The sequence below is a fragment of the Nerophis lumbriciformis genome, linkage group LG02 (genome assembly GCF_033978685.3).
Source record: "Nerophis lumbriciformis linkage group LG02, RoL_Nlum_v2.1, whole genome shotgun sequence".
In the NCBI taxonomy this organism is placed as follows: Eukaryota; Metazoa; Chordata; class Actinopteri; order Syngnathiformes; family Syngnathidae; genus Nerophis; species Nerophis lumbriciformis.
The window spans coordinates 1,495,748-1,516,261 of record NC_084549.2 but is presented as its reverse complement, the minus strand read 5'-3'; the positions used below and the strand labels follow the sequence as shown (position 1 = coordinate 1,516,261).

Here is a 20,514-nt window from a genome sequence, read left to right as displayed (position 1 = left end):
TCTTTTGGCAAGGTCTTCCTTTTGAATATCACCATGGGTGGAAGTTTCTGGCCATTAGCATGGCAAGCTAGAACCACAGTGAAGGATGACTTCTCATTCCCTGTGGTGCGAATATTCACCGTACGTGCTCCCGTTGTATCCACAGTGCGGTTCACAGGAATATCAGTTGCTGTGAAATAGTAATCCGTGTGCGGATGGAGAGATTGCGTCTTTTCATGAACCGGATACCTGTCGCTTAGTAGGAGCCATTTTGTGGTCTTTACAGATGTAAACACACAAAGGAAATGAAACGTACGGTGATATCCGCCCGCTTTTTCTTCTTCTACGCGGGCGGGTGGTTGCTTACAGTAGAAGAAGAAGCGCTTCCTGTTCTATGGGGGCGGGTGCTTACCTTGGCGGTTGCTTGCGTAGAAGAAAGAGCGCTTCCTGTTCTACGGGGAAAAAAGATGGCGGCTGTTTACCGAAGTTGCGAGACCGAAACTTTATGAAAATGAATCTTAATATTTATCCATATATAAAGCGCACCGGGTTATAAGGCGCACTGTCAGCTTTTGAGAAAATTTGTGGTTTTTAGGTGCGCCTTATAGTATGGAAAATACGGTAATTCATATTTTTATAACAACTTTTGGATAATTTTGAAATGTAATTGTTACAGAAAAAAATAATTAGCATTTTTTTGTGATCAACTTTTAAAGAACAAATGTATAAAGGAGAAAATGCAAATGTTTCTATATTAACTTCGAAATAATATTTTTATAACTATTTTGTGTTTAAAAAATGGTCACAGGAAAAAATTATATACATTTTAAAAATATAAATTAAACAAATTGACAGTAAAAATGTAAATTTGTTTTATTTTAACATGAAAAGTTAGTGTCTTCTGCTTCAAAATGATTAACAATAAACTCCACACAACAGAAAATGGTAAACAGACTATCAGTTCCAGTTTCCATCACTATGTTGTCCTTGATTGGTTTTATTTGACCCTTTGCAACTTCCTCACTGCAATTTTTAATACACCCAGTGTGTATTGTAAAAGAATGTTCCCATAAAATAGTTCTAGTGAGAAGGCACACCTTAACAAGGCCATTGCGGTGTAAAAATGGTAAGAAATGTGTAAGCCTCGCTAGTTTTTTGGCTGACTGCATCCTCAGGCATGCCCGCTATCTGGACTGAGACCTTGAAATGAACATGCTGCACACGTTACCACGTTTTCCTCTCATTAATCCTCCAGTTGAGGCGGGAGAAGATTGACCTCGAGAACACATTAGAGCAGGAACAAGAAGCCCTCGTCAACAGACTTTGGAAGCGAATGGACAAACTGGAGGCAGAGAAAAGGTGCTTTTTTTGCCTTTAATGTTTGAATAAATCCATATCCATCTCTTCAGTAGTCATGCTGAGGATGATTGTATTGATGGCCACTTTTGGTTTTTGGGAAACACCACCAGAATCCTACAGGAGAAGCTGGACCAGCCCGTGTCCGCCACTCCGTCCCCGAGAGACGTTTCCATGGAAATCGACTCCCCCGAGAACATGATGCAGCATATCCGCTTCCTGAAGAACGAGGTGGAGAGGCTTAAGAAAAGCCTGCGTACCACCGAGTTGCAGCGTAAGTGGCCTTTTGGGGACCTGTCATGTGATCCAGGTGCTGTCATGAGGGCTTCTTTTTACATCAATCTAGTTTACAACCTTAGTCTTTGGCGAGGCTAGTATTCTTGTAGGAGGACCCTGAACACAGCAGACTTATCCTCTCATACAGGAGTAGCAAACAATTCATCTCATCTTCAGGATCATGGACTGTGTTTGCAGTCGGTTCTTAAAACAGCAAAAAACCTCATGCAATCTTTGACCAGTGTTTTTGCAGTAGGTCCCTAAAACAGCAACATATGTCATCTTGAAGGTCTTTGACTGGTAGTTTTGCAGTAGCTTCTGAAAAGCAGCAACACATGTCATCTTGAGTATCTTTGATTGGTAGTTTTGCAGTAGCTTCTTAAAAACAGCAACATACAGGTAAAAGCCAGTAAATTAGAATATTTTGAAAAACTTGATTTATTTCAGTAATTGCATTCAAAAGGTGTAACTTGTACATTATATTTATTCATTGCACACAGACTGATGCATTCAAATGTTTATTTCATTTAATTTTGATGATTTGAAGTGGCAACAAATGAAAATCCAAAATTCCGTGTGTCACAAAATTAGAATATTACTTAAGGCTAATACAAAAAAGGGATTTTTAGAAATGTTGGCCAACTGAAAAGTATGAAAATGAAAAATATGAGCATGTACAATACTCAATACTTGGTTGGAGCTCCTTTTGCCTCAATTACTGCGTTAATGCGGCGTGGCATGGAGTCGATGAGTTTCTGGCACTGCTCAGGTGTTATGAGAGCCCAGGTTGCTCTGATAGTGGCCTTCAACTCTTCTGCGTTTTTGGGTCTGGCATTCTGCATCTTCCTTTTCACAATACCCCACAGATTTTCTATGGGGCTAAGGTCAGGGGAGTTGGCGGGCCAATTTAGAACAGAAATACCATGGTCCGTAAACCAGGCACGGGTAGATTTTGCGCTGTGTGCAGGCGCCAAGTCCTGTTGGAACTTGAAATCTCCATCTCCATAGAGCAGGTCAGCAGCAGGAAGCATGAAGTGCTCTAAAACTTGCTGGTAGACGGCTGCGTTGACCCTGGATCTCAGGAAACAGAGTGGACCGACACCAGCAGATGACATGGCACCCCAAACCATCACTGATGGTGGAAACTTTACACTAGACTTCAGGCAACGTGGATCCTGTGCCTCTCCTGTCTTCCTCCAGACTCTGGGACCTCGATTTCCAAAGGAAATGCAAAATTTGCATGGTTGGGTGATGGTTTGGGGTGCCATGTCATCTGCTGGTGTCGGTCCACTCTGTTTCCTGAGATCCAGGGTCAACGCAGCCGTCTACCAGCAAGTTTTAGAGCACTTCATGCTTCCTGCTGCTGACCTGCTCTATGGAGATGGAGATTTCAAGTTCCAACAGGACTTGGCGCCTGCACACAGCGCAAAATCTACCCGTGCCTGGTTTACGGACCATGGTATTTCTGTTCTAAATTGGCCCGCCAACTCCCCTGACCTTAGCCCCATAGAAAATCTGTGGGGTATTGTGAAAAGGAAGATGCAGAATGCCAGACCCAAAAACGCAGAAGAGTTGAAGGCCACTATCAGAGCAACCTGGGCTCTCATAACACCTGAGCAGTGCCAGAAACTCATCGACTCCATGCCACGCCGCATTAACGCAGTAATTGAGGCAAAAGGAGCTCCAACCAAGTATTGAGTATTGTACATGCTCATATTTTTCATTTTCATACTTTTCAGTTGGCCAACATTTCTAAAAATCCCTTTTTTGTATTAGCCTTAAGTAATATTCTCATTTTGTGACACACGGAATTTTGGATTTTCATTTGTTGCCACTTCAAATCATCAAAATTAAATGAAATAAACATTTGAATGCATCAGTCTGTGTGCAATGAATAAATATAATGTACAAGTTACACCTTTTGAATGCAATTACTGAAATAAATCAAGTTTTTCAAAATATTATAATTTACTGGCTTTTACCTGTATATATATATTGTACATATATATATATTGTACAACTGTCAATTAGTGCAGTAAAACGTGAGGGTGTGGCAGAGTCTAAAAATAATAATGTTTGGGTGGTTGAATGGCCCTAAGGTATACACTAGTTACCTGCTTCGCTTTGGCCACCAGAGGGAGCCCAAACTTGAGAATGTAGTCCTCTGCAGAAAAGCAGTACAGTAGGTGCTTGCTTACTTGTGCTAAACGCAGACGCTGTCATTCAAACAGCTGGGTTATTGTTGTAAAGAAATGTCTGTCTGCACCTCTCAGACACAGAGAAGCGTGCCCAGTACATCGAGGAGGAGCGACACATGAGGGAGGAGAACATCAGGCTGCAGAGAAAGCTGCAGAGAGAGATGGAGCGCCGTGAGGCTCTGTGCAGACAGCTGTCAGAGAGCGAGTCCAGCCTGGAGATGGACGACGAGCGGTACGAGACGAGGCGAGGCGCCCAGCCGCTAAAATCACCAATCGACTTAAAACACTCAAACTATTCTGTCTGCCCAGTTTTTTTTTTTTACTTATGTGACTTGTCTCTCTGTCAGGTACTTCAATGAGATGTCGGCACAGGGCTTGAGAGCCAGGACGGTGTCCAGCCCCATCCCTTACAGCCCCTCCCCCAGCTCCAGCCGCCCAATATCACCTGGTATGTCCAACTTTCACCTGTAGAGAAGCAAACTACTGAAACAAACCTAAATTAGTCCCATTTCTCAAACAGTTGGGCTCTAAATAAGCATCCTACAACGCATGGAAACACCTTAATCCGATCATGCTCGGTTTTTGAAAAGTCGGACTAACACACCTGGATTATGCCATTATGCCATGAAGTCCTTGGGCTCAAATACTAGTGTGGCCTCAATAGCCCTGCTGTAGTGTGTAGCACGCTGGGTATTGACACTCAGCATCAAGGGTTGGAATTGGGGGTTAAATCACCAAAAATGATTCCCGGGCGCGGCCACCGCTGCTGCCCGCTACTCCCCTCACCTCCTAGTGTTTGATCAAGGGTGATGGGTCAAATGCAGAGAATAATTTTGCCACACCTAGTGGGTGTGTGACAATCATTGGTACTTTAACTTTTTTAATTATCTGTGCATGTGATGGAGGAATGCACAGTGCAGGGTTGAAATTCTACTGAATTTGCTTTAAATCAGGTTGTTTTAGCTAATAATCATGCTGCAAGATCTAGCATGTTGCATTTAATGTTTATTCACATTAATTCCCATGGAAAGTTTCCAACTTTGAATATTCCCGGAATTTTGCAACCCTAATTGTAATGAAAGATACTTTTTATTTGCTTCAGATATATGACATCGGGGGCGGTACCACTGGATTGGCAGACCGGGATGGTGGTTCCTCTCTTTAAGAAGGGGAACCGGAGGGTGTGTTCCAACTATCGTGGGATCACACTCCTCAGCCTTCCCGGTAAGGTCTATTCAGGTGTACTGGAGAGGAGGCTACGCCGGATAGTCGAACCTCGGATTCAGGAGGAACAGTGTGGTTTTCGTCCTGGTCATGGAACTGTGGACCAGCTCTATACTCTCGGCAGGGTCCTTGAGGGTGCATGGGAGTTTGCCCAACCAGTCTACATGTGTTTTGTGGACTTGGAGAAGGCATTCGACCGTGTCCCTCGGGAAGTCCTGTGGGGAGTGCTCAGAGAGTACGGGGTATCGGACTGTCTGATTGTGGCAGTCCGCTCCCTGTATGCTCAGTGCCAGAGCTTGGTCCGCATTGCCGGTAGTAAGTCGGACACGTTTCCAGTGAGGGTTGGACTCCGCCAAGGCTGCCCTTTGTCACCGATTCTGTTCTGAACTTTTATGGACAGAATTTCTAGGCGCAGTCAAGGCGTTGAGGGGATCTGGTTTGGTGGCTGCAGGATTAGGTCTCTGCTTTTTGCAGATGATGTGGTCCTGATGGCTTCATCTGGCCAGGATCTTCAGCTCTCACTGGATCGGTTCGCAGCCGAGTGTGAAGCGACTGGGATGAGAATCAGCACCTCCAAGTCCGAGTCCATGGTTCTCTCGCCCGGAAAAGGGTGGAGTGCCATCTCCGGGTTGGGGAGGAGATCTTGCCCCAAGTGGAGGAGTTCAAGTACCTCGGAGTCTTGTTCACGAGTGAGGGAAGAGTGGATCGTGAGATCGACAGGCGGATCGGTGCGGCGTCTTCAGTAATGCGGACGCTGTATCGATCCGTTGTGGTGAAGAAGGAGCTGAGCCGGAAGGCAAAGCTCTCAATTTACCGGTCGATCTACGTTCCCATCCTCACCTATGGTCATGAGCTTTGGGTTATGACCGAAAGGACAAGATCACGGGTACAAGCGGCCGAAATGAGTTTCCTCCGCCGGGTGGCGGGGCTCTCCCTTAGAGATAGGGTGAGAAGCTCTGCCATCCGGGAGGAGCTCAAAGTAAAGCCGCTGCTCCTCCACATGGAGAGGAGCCAGATGAGGTGGTTCGGGCATCTGGTCAGGATGCCACCCGAACGCCTCCCTAGGGAGGTGTTTAGGGCACGTCCGACCGGTAGGAGGCCGCGGGGAAGACCCAGGACACGTTGGGAAGACTATGTCTCCCGGCTGGCCTGGGAACGCCTCGGGGTCCCACAGGAAGAGCTGGACGAAGTGGCTGGGGAGAGGGAAGTCTGGGCTTCCCTGCTTAGGCTGCTGCCCCCGCGACCCGACCTCGGATAAGCGGAAGAAGATGGATGGATGAATGGATGGATGCTTCAGATATTAAAGGAACGGAACATTTTCAAGTGCATCGACGGTAGAAAAAAAAAAAAGGAGATTTATTTAAAAAGGGAAGCTAAGGAAATGGAGAATGCCGTCTTAATTCGGACTCCAAACAAAATATGAATGAGATGAAAAATAGTAAAGCAGGTTTATGAAAGGCAAGAAATAGAGCGTACACAAACATCTTCACGCTGCATTTGTGCACTCCCAACTGATGAACAATAACTTTGTATTCACTTAACTGGCAAGATAGTCCAGAACAACAGCAACCTTCCTCTGGAACACTATTAGTCGGGGCACAAACGCTCTTTTCCTTCGGATTTAAAACTCCTTCCTTTAATCCACAGAGCCTTATGAATGATTCTTCGTCCAAAAATTCCTTTGCAAAAACCCTCCTTTCTTTGCTGCGGAGCTGCATCCGCCCCGGTACATTCTTGGTAGTAGCGTCATGTTTGTAGCACAATCCAAGATACATTATTGATGCTGTCTGCTAGTTAACATCAGCGTAGCCAGTAGAGATGTGATATTAACATTACTAATGGTATCGAGAAAAACAAATTTGTTTTAGGAATTTTTATTGACCTGCAAAAGGCTTTCGATACCATTGACCACCAGATTTTGGTAAACAAACTGGAAAACTATGGCATAAGGGGAGTGGCAGGGAAATGGCTGAAGAGCTACTTGAATGAGAGACAGCAGATTGTTCAGATCGACCAACATCAATCTACACTCATGAACATAACCTGTGGAGTCCCCCAGGGGTCGATACTGGGACCCACACTATTTATAATGTATATCAATGAAATATGTAAAGTATCAACACTGCTGAAGTTCATCCTCTTTGCTGACGACACAACCATTACATGTGCAGGTGACGACGTGAAGCAACTTCTGGCCTCTGTAACTGAGGAGATGATCAAGTTAAAAACTTGGTTTAATACCAACAAATTGTCTCTCAATTTAAAGAAGACCAAAATCATGCTCTTTAGCAATCGCAAAAGTGAAAATACCCATCAGGATTGTTATTGATGATACACCAATAGAATATGTTCAACAAAATTAATTCTTAGGAGTGGTAATAGATGAAAATATATCATGGAAGCCTCATATAAGTTACCTAAGGACAAAAGTTGCTAAATGTGTTGGAATGATGAGGAGATCATGTCATTTATTGAACACCAATGCTCTGCTTTTATTGTATCATTCATTTATTATGTCGTATCTAAACTATTGTGTTGAAGTCTGGGGAAATTGTTATAAATCTCATCTACAGCCTTTAGTCACTCTGCAGAAAAAGGCCATTAGGATTGTGTCCAATGTTCACTACTTACATCATTCAAATCCACTATTCATGGAGTTAAAGCAACTTAAACTGCACGATGTGATCAATTTTAAAACTGCTCAAATTATGTTTAGGGCATCCCAAAACTCTCTACCATCCAATATACAAAACCTATTCCAGGATAGAGATGCTCACCATAGTTACAGTCTAAGAGGAAACAACAAATTATATTTGCCTAAATTTAGAACAACTTTAAAATCAATGTGCATTTCAGTGCGTGGAGTCAGTCTGTGGAACAACTTAGGGGACGAGTTAAAAACCTGTTCTAACATGATTCAATTTAAAAGACTGTTTAAAAAAGAAGTACCGTATTTTCCGCACCATAAGGCGCCCTGGGTTATAAGCCGCGCCTTCAATGAACGGCATATTTCAAAACTTTGTCCACCTATAAGCCGCCCGGTGTTGTAAGCCGCATCTAACTGCGCTAAAGGAATGTCAAAAAAACAGTCAGATAGGTCAGTCAAACTTTAATAATATATTAAAAACCAGCGTTCTAACAACTCCGTTCACTCCCAAAATGTACGCAAATGTGCAATCACAAACATACGTATATCAACATGGACAGAGCTGCGTGAAAAAAGCCACCCGGCCTCTTCGCGTAAACTTAAACTTACCTTAACCACTCGCTCATCTTTTCTTCATCCATCCCTTCGAGTTAGCTTTTATGATGACGCCGGCTGGAAAGGTCTCTTTTGGCAAGGTCTTCCTTTTGAATATCACCATGGGTGGAAGTTTCTGGCCATTAGCATGGCAAGCTAGAACCACAGTGAAGGATGACTTCTCATTCCCTGTGGTGCGAATATTCACCGTACGTGCTCCCGTTGTATCCACAGTGCGGTTCACAGGAATATCAGTTGCTGTGAAATAGTAATTCGTGTGCGGATGGAGAGATTGCGTCTTTTCATGAACCGGATCCCTGTCACTTGGTAGGAGCCATTTTGTGGTCTTTACAGATGTAAACACACAAAGGAAATGAAACGTACGGTATATCCGCGCGCTTTTTCTTCTTCTACGCGGGCGGGTGGTTGCTTACAGTAGAAGAAGAAGCGCTTCCTGTTCTATGGGGGCGGGTGCTTACCTTGGCGGTTGCTTGCGTAGAAGAAGAAGCACTTCCTCTTCTACGGGGAAAAAAGATGGCGGCTGTTTACCGTAGTTGCGAGACCGAAACTTTATGAAAATGAATCTTAATATTAATCCATATATAAAGCGCACCGGGTTATAAGCCGCACTGTCAGCTTTTGAGTAAATTTGTGGTTTTTAGGTGCGGCTAATAGTGCGGAAAATACGGTAGGTGTGAAAATAAAAAACAAACAATTTGAGAAATCAGACTAGTTTAGTGCATGCAAATGTAGTGAGTGTAGTCCTCTAAAAGGTCAATGTACTTTCAGCATTGGTGCACAATAAAAGCTCCTCTGATTATGATACAAAACCTGCCAGCAGCGCTTTTTATCTGTCGAAATCAAGACCATAAAGTCAATTTACGTAACGTGTTTTCATGATGACTTGTCAAAGTTGTGTTGGCCTTTCGTTTACGGTTTGAATTCATCTTTGGACCGGAAGAAAGAAGTATAAATATTTTATGTTTGGGCAATCAAGAGTTGTGTGTGTCAGGGATTTCCTAGCACTATAACTCGGCCGTATCAACCTGACCTTTGCTGTAAAAACAAGCCATAAGAAATGATTTTGATCCAGATAGGAATAAATCACAAGTCTGTAGTTTAGCTGGGAGTGTCCAAACTTTTTCCACCGAGGGCAGCATACTGAAAAATTGAAAGATTTGGGGGCGGCGGGGGCGCTCAGATACATTTTGTCAAGCAGAGATGCTAAAACAATCCAGCTGAGTTCAATATATGAGCCTTTGTCCCACTGATGACTAACTTCCTGTCATTGCAGGGCTCTCATACGGCGGCCACACAGTGGGCTTCACCCCACCAGCCACTCTGTCTAGAGCTGCCATCTCCCACTACAACTCCCCCGCCCTGCATGTCCACGGAAGCTCCTCCCACGCCGTAGCGGTGAGTCACAGACGCCCACACATCTGGGAAGTTGTGCAAATTCCAGTTCAGGAACTTTCATTTACTCCTTTTTTTTTTGTGGGCCTCAACTTGATTTGTACACCTATTAAAGATAGAGGGACATTTATGTTAATATCTGAAATGGACACTAATAACATCCACTAGACCTGTTTCAACATTTTGGTCTTTACAAAGACAATATTGCTGGATTTAGTTTTGTTCCGTTAGTTTTTGTTGTTGACAAGGGCAACATTATGATCGAGAGAAAAAAATATTTTTTTGTACCGTACTTTTGGACTAAAGAGCGCACCGGCATATAAGCCGCACCCACTGAACTTTGGAGTGAAAAAATAGTTTTCCATATGTTAGTCGCAGATATATACGTTGTGAAATGAGTTTTGTGAATGTTTATTTACATTAAGGCTGCAGCTAACGATTATTTTTCTATCGATTAATCTATAGATTATTTTTTTCGATTAATCGGTTAATCCATAGATTATTTTTTCGATTAATCTATAGATTATTTTTCCTTTTACCGATTTTTTTATTTTATTTAAAATGAAGATGAAAAAATAAATGTAGGCCAGTTTTTTCAAAAGGCATGGCTTTTATTTACAAAAAAAAAAAGTATGGCCACTCAGTCAACATTGACAACAACATGACAAAATATTCTGTAACAATGTAAACATGTAAAACTTTTAACATTTAACAAAATTAAAAGTAGCTTATTTGCTTTTTAATGTGCAAATATAAAAGTAAACACCCAGTGCAATCTTAATATTCTGCAATAGTATAAGCATTTCAAAAGTAAAAGTATTGCTTATTTTGCTTTAAAATGTGCAAAAATAAAGATAAACATCCAATACAAAAAAGTGCAAAACGGAAATATTCTATAACAACAGTGTAAACATTTCAACAAAAGTAAAAGTATTGTTCTTTTGCTTCATAACACAACAATGATAGTATGATTAAAGTGAAAGTTAATTGTTCGTTTGTACATAGTATATGTAACTGTTAATGTTGTAAAAGGTATTTGCACAACTAATTAACGTTAGCGTTAAAGAGGAGCGCGTCTTTGTAAACACTGAACAGGCACGCCAAACGCTCCTCTCAGAGCGAAACGGTGCTTTAGTTTATGAATTTACAACGCAGATACAAATGACACATTCATGTTTTTGTGTAATGATGACAACGTATACTCATGCGGACGATTGACTAGTTGATGGTGATGTCAAGAACGCTGTCGGGTGTTTTCTTTTCAAATGTTCGTTTATAACCGTTGTGCATACAACAACATTATTAGCAGAGGTGGGTAGAGTAGCCAGAAATTGTACTCAAGTAAGAGTACTGTTACTTTAGAGATTTATTACTCAAGTAAAAGTAAGGAGTAGTCACCCAAATATTTACTTAAGTAAAAGTAAAAAGTATATTGTGAAAAAACTACTCAAGTACTGAGTAACTGATGAGTAACATACACACACATATATATATATATATATATATATATATATATATATATATATATATATATATATATAAAAATCTCCTGATGATTGAGGGAACCCCTCATGAAACAGGCCTGTAGAGATGAAGTAGTCTTGTGATTTTTTCCCCCACACATACATATATTGTGCTCTACCACGGTATCGAGCACTATTTTTTGGATAACCTTATTAAGACATATATATATATATATATATACATACACACACACACACACACACACACACACACACACACACACACACATATATATATACATACATATATATATATACACACACAGACACACATATATATATATATATATATATATATATATATATATATATATATACACACACACACACATATATATATATATATATATATATATATATATATATATATACACACATATATATACATACATTGATATATACAGTATATAATTTATATTTATTTATTTTGCCGTTTTTGTTTACATGTTAAAGGTGTTTTAATGAATATACATGCATGTTTAACACATATAGATTCCTTTCTTTCATGAAGACAAGAATATAAGTTGGTGTATTACCTGATTCTGATGACTTGCATTGATTGTAATCAGACAGTAGTGATGATAACGTCCACGTTTTCAAATGGAGGAGAAAAAAAGTTCCTCATTTCTGTCTAATACCACATGAAAGTGGTTGGTTTTTGGTATCTTATTTGTCCATCTTCCATATTCGTTTTTATACACTTTACAAGAAATACATTGGCGGCAAACTCCGTAGCTTGCTAGCTTGTTTGCGCTGGCTTTCGGAGACTCTTATTTTGAAAGCGCAAAACAAAACACTCCTACAGACATCACACATGGGACGGTTTAGCAACTAAGGATTGTTTGTAAAACTTACAAACGTTGCTTGGAGGCATGAATGAAAAATCCACACGAGTAGTAACGCAATGGACGATTCGAAGACAGCACTTCTACTTCCGGTTGAAAGCTTTAAACAGTAGGAATTCATCTTCACCCAGCAACACCTGCAGTGAGCGAACTCTTACAAATGATGCCGCCATATCGCAAACAATAACACACCATTTAAGTGTTGTTGCATGTGTTTAATGATCATTATTTGCTTTATGGCCATCAATTAAAAAACGTATATAGTCCAGAATTTACAGTAATTTGAAATACATTTGTAAAAAAATTAATAAAGTAACTAACATTAAAGTGGAAATGAAGTAAGCCCGATTTCTTTGTATTTTCTTTCAAATAATTTCAAAATGTTTATTAAAAACATTTTTTTTTAAATGTTTCAAATTACATTTGAAAATATTGTAAACCAGGTGTTTTCCTGGAAGTCCCTTTCATTATGTTTTATTACGTGTGGTGTACACTGTATCCAAACTTCAAGTGCAATATAATGTTTCACCTTCCTGGGGCGAAGCCTCAGAGGTGCGTGGGAGAATACGCGCAAGGCATGATATGACAGAGAAGGCCCACGCTTCAGGGTTGCACCACCCAGAGTGCACACCCTGGATGAAGGCACGCGGTGTCAGACATAAAAGGGAACTGCACTTTTTGGGGGAATTTTGCCTATCATTCACAATCCTTATATAAGAAGAGAACACATGTGCTTTTCTTTTTTTAATGTATTCTATCTCGTAAAGAATTGTTAACAAAAGTCAGTAACAATCGCTGCCTATAAAGCGCTCTAAAAACATTGAATAATCTCCAAGCGTTTATATCACACTGTAATGTAATAACAGACACCTTCATAACAATATGTACAATATACACACTGCAAGTATATATACAAACCCCGTTTCCATATGAGTTGGGAAATTGTGTTAGATGTACCGTATTTTCCGCACCATAAGCCGCCCTGGGTTATAAGCCGCGCCTTCAATGAACGGCATATTTCAAAACTTTGTCCACCTATAAGCCGCCCCGTGTTATAAGCCGCATCTAACTGCGCTAAAGGGAATGTCAAAAAAACAGTCAGATAGGTCAGTCAAACTTTAATAATATATTAAAAACCAGCGTGATGTGGGCGCGCATGGAGTCGTATATCAACATGGACGGAGCTGCGTGAAAAAAGCCACCCGGCATCTTCGCGTAAACTTAAACTTACCTTAACCACTCGCTCATCTTTTCTTCATCCATCCCTTCGAGTTAGCTTTTATGATGACGCCGGCTGGAAAGGTCTCTTTTGGCAAGGTCTTCCTTTTGAATATCACCATGGGTGGAAGTTTCTGGCCATTAGCATGGCAAGCTAGAACCACAGTGAAGGATGACTTCTCATTCCCTGTGGTGCGAATATTCACCGTACGTGCTCCCGTTGTATCCACAGTGCGGTTCACAGGAATATCAAAAGTCAGTGGAACCTCGTCCATGTTGATAATGTTCTCTGGCCGGATCTTTTTTTCAGCTATCTTGTTTTTACAATATGCACGGAAAGTAGCCAGCTTTTCTTGAAAGTCTTTAGGCAGTTGCTGTGAAATAGTAGTCCGTGTGCGGATGGAGAGATTGCGTCTTTTCATGAACCGGAAACCTGTCGCTTAGTAGGAGCCATTTTGTGGTCTTTACAGATGTAAACACACAAAGGAAATGAAACGTACGGTAATATCCGCGCGCTTTTTCTTCTTCTACGCGGGCGGGTGGTTGCTTACAGTAGAAGAAGAAGCGCTTCCTGTTCTATGGGGGCGGGTGCTTACCTTGGCGGTTGCTTGCGTAGAAGAAGAAGCGCTTCCTGTTCTACCGGGAAAAAAGATGGCGGCTGTTTACCGTAGTTACGAGACCGAAACTTTATGAAAATTAATCTTAATATTAATCCATATATAAAGCGCACCGGGTTATAAGCCGCACTGTCAGCTTTTGAGAACATTTGTGGTTTTTAGGTGCGGCTTATAGTGCGGAAAATACAGTAAGTAGTAAAACCTTAAAGTCACATCTTAAGTGCACAGGAAGCCAGTGCAGGTGAGCCAGTATAGGCGTAATATGATCAAACTTTCTTGTTCTTGTCAAAAGTCTAGCAGCCGCATTTTGTACCAATTGTAGTCTTTTAATGCTAGACATAGGGAGACCCGAAAATAATACGTTACAGTAGTCGAGACGAGACGTAACGAACGCATGAATAATGATCTCAGCGTCGCTAGTGGATAAAATAGAACGAATTTTAGTGATATTACGGAGATGAAAGGGTGGGGTTTACTATGTTACATATTGTAAAATGTGCAGATACCTCAACTTGCTGTTGCCATGATCCATCATACTGTACTGTCTGCAAAATTCAATAAAAATATTTGGAGAAAAAAAAGAAAAAAGAGTGCGGGTACTTTCCTGGCCCGCCTGCAGTCCAGACCTGTCTCCCATCGAAAATGTTTGGCGCATTATGAAGCGTAAAATACGACAGCGGAGACCCCCGGATTGTTGAACGACTGAAGCTCTACATAAAACAAGAATGGGAAAGAATTCCACTTTCGAAGCTTCAACAATTAGTTTCCTCAGTTCCCAATCGTTTATTGAGTGTTGTTAAAAGAAAAGGTGATGTAACACAGTGGTGAACATGCCCTTTCCCAACTACTTTGTCACGTGTTGCAGCCATGAAATTCTAAGTTAATTATTATTTGCAAAAAAAAATACAGTTTGAGTTTGAACATCAAATATGTTGTCCTTGTAGTGCATTCAATTGAATATGGTTGAAAAGGATTTGCAAATCATTGTATTCCGTTTATATTTACCGTATTTTCCGCACTAGTGCGGCTTATAACCCGGTGCGCTTTGTATATGGATTAATATTAAGATTAATTTTCATAAAGTTTAGGTCTCGCAACTACGGTAAACAGCCGCCATCTTTTTTCCTCGTAGAAGAGGAAGCGCTTCTTCTACGGCAAGCAACCGCCAAGGTAAGCACCCGCCCCCATAGAACAGGAAGCGCTTCTTCTTCTACTGTAAGCAACCACCCGCCCCCGTAGAAGAAGAAGAAGAAGAAGCGCGCGGATATTACGTTTCATTTCCTTTGTGTGTTTACATCTGTAAAGACCACAAAATGGCTCCTACTGAGCGACAGGTTTCCGGTTCATGAAAAGACGCAATCTCTCCATCCGCACACGGACTACTATTTCACAGCAACTGCCTAAAGACTTTCAAGAAAAGCTGGCTACTTTCCGTGCATATTGTAAAAACAAGATAGCTGAAAAAAAGATCCGGCCAGAGAACATTATCAACATGGACGAGGTTCCACTGACTTTTGATATTCCTGTGAACCGCACTGTGGATACAACGGGAGCACGTACGGTGAATATTCGCACCACAGGGAATGAGAAGTCATCCTTCACTGTGGTTCTAGCTTGCCATGCTAATGGCCAGAAACTTCCACCCATGGTGATATTCAAAAGGAAGACCTTGCCAAAAGAGACCTTTCCAGCCGGCGTCATCATAAAAGCTAACTCGAAGGGATGGATGGATGAAGAAAAGATGAGCGAGTGGTTAAGGGAAGTTTAAGTTTACGCGAAGAGGCCGGGTGGCTTTTTTCACGCAGCTCCGTCCATGTTGATATACGACTCCATGCGCGCCCACATCACGCTGGTTTTTAATATATTATTAAAGTTTGACTGACCTATCCGACTGTTTTTTTGACATTCCCTTTAGCGCAGTTAGATGCGGCTTATAACACGGGGCGGCTTATAGGTGGACAAAGTTTTGAAATATGCCGTTCATTGAAGGCGCGGCTTATAACCCAGGGCGCCTTATGGTGCGGAAAATACGGTACATCTAACACAATTTCCCAACTCATATGGAAACGGGGTTTGTAAGTTATCATGCCATGATTTTATTAGTCCCTTGGGAAAATATTTTCCTCCATGTGGCTCCTGAGCTAAAATGAGTTTGATGGTGGTGTCTGGTAAAGTTACTGGTGTTCTTTCTTTCTTTCTGTCTCGTCCAACAGAGGCCGTCCCCAAGAAGAAGCACCAGTCCTGACAAATTCAAGCGTCCGACCCCGCCGCCGTCCCCCAACACACACTCAGGGGCCCTGCAGCCGCAGCTTCCGCCGCCCCCTCCGGCCCAGCCCATGGTCCAGTCCATGTCCTCCCCGGCGGCCATGTCGCATCACGCCGCACATCCTCCTCCCTCCCAGCCTTAACGCCACACACACACACACACACACACCTGTCTTGGTGCACGAGGGCGCCCACCGGATGCCACGACGCAAAAAAAAACGCAGCAGCTTCCATCATTTACAGCTCGGGAAGAAGCGCTCAGAAGCAGCTTAAAAAGTTTAAAAAAGAGGTGAGAGAGAGAGAGAAGGGCGGCGGCGAGCGACAGGTTTGACGCCGCACACGCTGGCTAATTGCTCTTAAATGGAACAGACGTACTGAAAATAATTAGTCGGCCAATCGTCTGTTCCGCCCTCCTGTCTTGTACATGTTTTTCTTTGCTTTGGGACTGTAGCTGCTTGGGAAAAAAAATGGTTGTGGCGTTTTTCAGATAGCACACGGCGCTATTCCCCTTTCTGCGGCCACGTTTGAGTCGGCCGCCGCCGGACGCACGGCTGCGGACGCCAGCCACTCCCATCGCAGTCACGTCCTCACCGAGCGTTCAGCACGAGCGGCGTCATGGAAGGACCGGCAAGTGTGGCTCACTTGGCAGGTGCTTTTTGTTGTTCTGCGGATTAGTGGGGCGGAGTAAAAAAGGATGCACACTGGTACACGGAGGAGTGTGGCCTTGAAGGTGTCTATGTAGTCTGAGGTCTTAGTCATGTACTCTTATCTCTTTCTGGTGTATTTCTCCACGCTTTTATCATGGCCATGGGATAATAGCAAGACTTATTATGCTGCGTACACTAAACATACACACTGCTTAGACGTGAGTGGTACTGTCAAACTACCTTTCTATGTATGATTCAAAGGCTCTTGAGATGAAGACGCATCCACATTTCCCTCTCCACGCATTTATGCAGTGCTACCTTTTGATTTTGCAGAATGGAATTTGTTTTTGGTAGATCTTTGTGCCTTTTGAAATAAATCCATGACATCAAAACTGCAACTTGTATGTGCTGGGCTTTGGAGGTTCGGCGGTGGAGCGGCATTTTAAAACCAGGATTTGTGGTTCTGAGTGGGTTCTTTTAAAAAGCAAATGCACATTTCCTAACAAAACCATCATGGAAGACGTCAGCACATCTTTCTTTTTGTGATGATAACCACAGATCCATATACCGTATTTTCCGCACCATAAGGCGCCCTGGGTTATAAGCCGCGCCTTCAATGAACGGCATATTTCAAAACTTTGTCCACCTATAAGCCGCCCCGTGTTATAAGCCGCATCTAACTGCGCTAAAGGAATGTCAAAAAAACAGTCAGATAGGTCAGTCAAACTTTAATAATATATTAAAAACCAGCGTGATGTGGGCGCGCATGGAATCGTATATCAACATGGACTTAAACTTAAACTTACCTTAACCACTCGCTCATCTTTTCTTCATCCATCCCTTCGAGTTAGCTTTTATGATGACGCCGGCTGGAAAGGTCTCTTTTGGCAAGGTCTTCCTTTTGAATATCACCATGGGTGGAAGTTTCTGGCCATTAGCATGGCAAGCTAGAACCACAGTGAAGGATGACTTCTCATTCCCTGTGGTGCGAATATTCACCGTACGTGCTCCCGTTGTATCCACAGTGCGGTTCACAGGAATATCAGTTGCTGTGAAATAGTAATCCGTGTGCGGATGGAGAGATTGCGTCTTTTCATGAACCGGATCCCTGTCGCTTAGTAGGAGCCATTTTGTGGTCTTTACAGATGTAAACACACAAAGGAAATGAAACGTACGGTAATATCCGCACGCTTTTTCTCCTTCTACATGGGCGGGTGGTTGCTTACAGTAGAAGAAGAAGCGCTTCCTGTTCTATGGGGGCGGGTGCTTACCTTGGCGGTTGCTTGCGTAGAAGAAGAAGCGCTTCCTGTTCTACGGGGAAAAAAGATGGCGGCTGTTTACCGTAGTTGCGAGACCGAAACTTTATGAAAATAAATATTTATATCAATCCATATATAAGGCGCACCGGGTTATAAGCCGCACTGTCAGCTTTTGTGAAAATTTGTGGTTTTTAGGTGCGGCTTATAGTGCGGAAAATACGGTATGTATTTTTCCGACCATAAGTCGCTCCGGAGTATAAGTCGCACCGGCCGAAAATGCATAATAAAGAAGGAAATAAAACCTATAAGTCGCACTGGAGTATAAGTCGGGGGAAATGTATTTGATAAAAGCCAACACCAACAATAGACATTTGAAAGGCAATTTAAAATTAAAGCTGCAAGCAGCATTGGTCAGGCCCGCGTATTTTTGCAGGTGCTAGTCCTAAGTGTCCCAATACTTATATCCAGTTTTAGTCCTAAATTTCCCAATACTTTTGTCAAGTTGTAGTCCTAAGTGTCCCAATACTTTTGTCCAGTGTAGGTGTCCCAATACTTTTGTCCAGTTGTATTCCTAAGTGTCCCAATACTTATGTCCAGTTTTCGTCCTAAGTGTCCCAATACTTTTGTCAAGTTATAGTCCCAAGTGTCCCAATACTTTTGTCAAGTTTTAATCCTAAGTGTCCCAATACATTTGTCCAGTGTAGGTGTCCCAATACTTTTTTTTCAGTTTTAGTCCTAAGTGTCCCAATACTTTTTTAAAGTGGTAGTCCGAAGTGTCCCAATACTTTTGTCCAGTGTAAGTGTCCCAAGACTTTTGTCCAGTGGTAGTCCTAAGTGTCCCAATACTTTTGTCAAGTTGTAGTCCTAAGTGTCCCAATACTTTTGTCCAGTGTAAGTGTCCCAATACTTTTGTCAAGTTGTAGTCCTAAGTGTCCCAATACTTTTGTCAAGTTGTAGTCCTAAGTGTCCCAATACTTTTGTCCAGTGTAAGTGTCCCAAAACCTTTGTCCAGTGGTAGTCCTAAGTGTCCAAATACTTTTGTCTACTTTTAGTCCGAAGTGTCCCAATACTTTTGTTCAGTGGTAGTCCTAAGTGTCCCAATACTTTTGTCAATTTGTAGTCCTAAGTGTCCCAATACTTTTGTCCAGTGTAAGTGTCCCAATACTTTTGTCCAGTTTTCATCCTAAGTGTCCCAATACTTTTGTCAAGTTGTAGTCCTAAGTGTCCCAATACTTTTGTCCAGTGTAAGTGTCCCAAAACTTTTGTCCAGTGGTAGTCCTAAGTGTCCAAATACTTTTGTCTACTTTTAGTCCGAAGTGTCCCAATACTTTTGTTCAGTGGTAGTCCTAAGTGTCCCAATACATTTGTCCAGTGTAAGTGTCCCAATACTTTTGTCCAGTTTTCGTCCTAAGTGTCCCAATACTTTTGTCAAGTTGTAGTCCTAAGTGTCCCATTATTTTTGTCCAGTGTAAGTGTCCCAATACTTTTGTCAAGTTGTAGTCCTAAGTGTCCCAATACTTTTGTCCAGTTTTAGTCCTAAGTGTCCCAATACTTTTTTAAAGTGGTAGTCCGAAGTGTCCCAATACTTTTGTCCAGTTGTAGTCCTAAGTGTCCCAATACTTTTGTCAAGTTTAGGCGTAAGTGTCCCAATACTTTTGTCCAGTGTAAGTGTCCCAAGACTTTTGTCCAGTGGTAGTCCTAAGTGTCCCGATACTTTTGTCAAGTTGTAGTCCTAAGTGTTCCAATACTTTTGTCCAGTGTAAGTGTCCCAAAACTTTTGTCCAGTGGTAGTCCTAAGTGTCCCAATACTTTTGTCCAGTTGTAGTCCTAAGTGTCCCAATACTTTTGTTCAGTGGTAGCCATAAGTGTCCCAATACTTTTGTCAAGTTTTAGTCCCAAGTGTCCCAATACTTTTGTTCAGTGGTATTCCTAAGTGTCCCAATAATTTTTTCCAGTGTAAGTGTCCCAATACTTTTGTTCAGTTTTCGTCATAAGTGTCCCAATACTTTTGTCTACTTTTAGTCCGAATTGTCCCAATACTTTTGTCTAGTGTACCTACCTTGTCTGCATTGTGTGGGCACGCTGGTGCATCCTGCTTTTAAGCAGCCATCTTAAAAAAAACAGCAGCGCAGCGGTTATTTGAAGGGTCATAAAATCAAAACCGGAGCAGGTATCAAAACTCTTTCGCCAACTTTTAATCAGAAGGGTTCAATCTCTCTCCTGTGTTAGTTTGAAGGCGAAACGACAAACGTGCTCAGAGGAGATAGTTTTTGAAGGAAGTTGACCGGTTTTTACAAAAAATGTGTTTTGAAGGGGGAATAGCAAACTTCCTGTTGATTTTTGCTGGGGGTTGTCAATTTATGAAATGTAGGTCTAAGTGAGACCTACATGGAGGTTTTTGTTTCATGTCTCTCCGACCTTCCCAGTGGGAGTTACATGCAGTTTTGTCATTT

At 42.0% G+C, this 20,514-nt stretch overlaps 1 protein-coding gene across 2 annotated transcripts in view; it reads left to right on the top strand.

Annotated features, from left to right (window-relative positions):
* The window catches only part of LOC133575646 (coiled-coil domain-containing protein 6-like), a 36,941-nt gene extending 19,747 nt beyond the window's left edge, over positions 1–17,194 (top strand). The window contains exons 4-9 of one of the 2 annotated variants that reach the window (XM_061928475.2): positions 1,235–1,338; positions 1,449–1,609; positions 3,885–4,041; positions 4,157–4,257; positions 9,569–9,690; positions 16,104–17,194. In XM_061928475.2, the coding sequence (XP_061784459.2) occupies positions 1,235–1,338; positions 1,449–1,609; positions 3,885–4,041; positions 4,157–4,257; positions 9,569–9,690; positions 16,104–16,298 (840 nt within the window). In that variant the 3' untranslated portion in view covers positions 16,299–17,194. Of the gene's footprint in view, positions 1–1,234; positions 1,339–1,448; positions 1,610–3,884; positions 4,054–4,156; positions 4,258–9,568; positions 9,691–16,103 lie in introns of both variants that reach the window. The other variant, XM_061928382.2, reaches the window with a different exon arrangement.
* Positions 17,195–20,514: the final 3,320 nt, after the last annotated feature.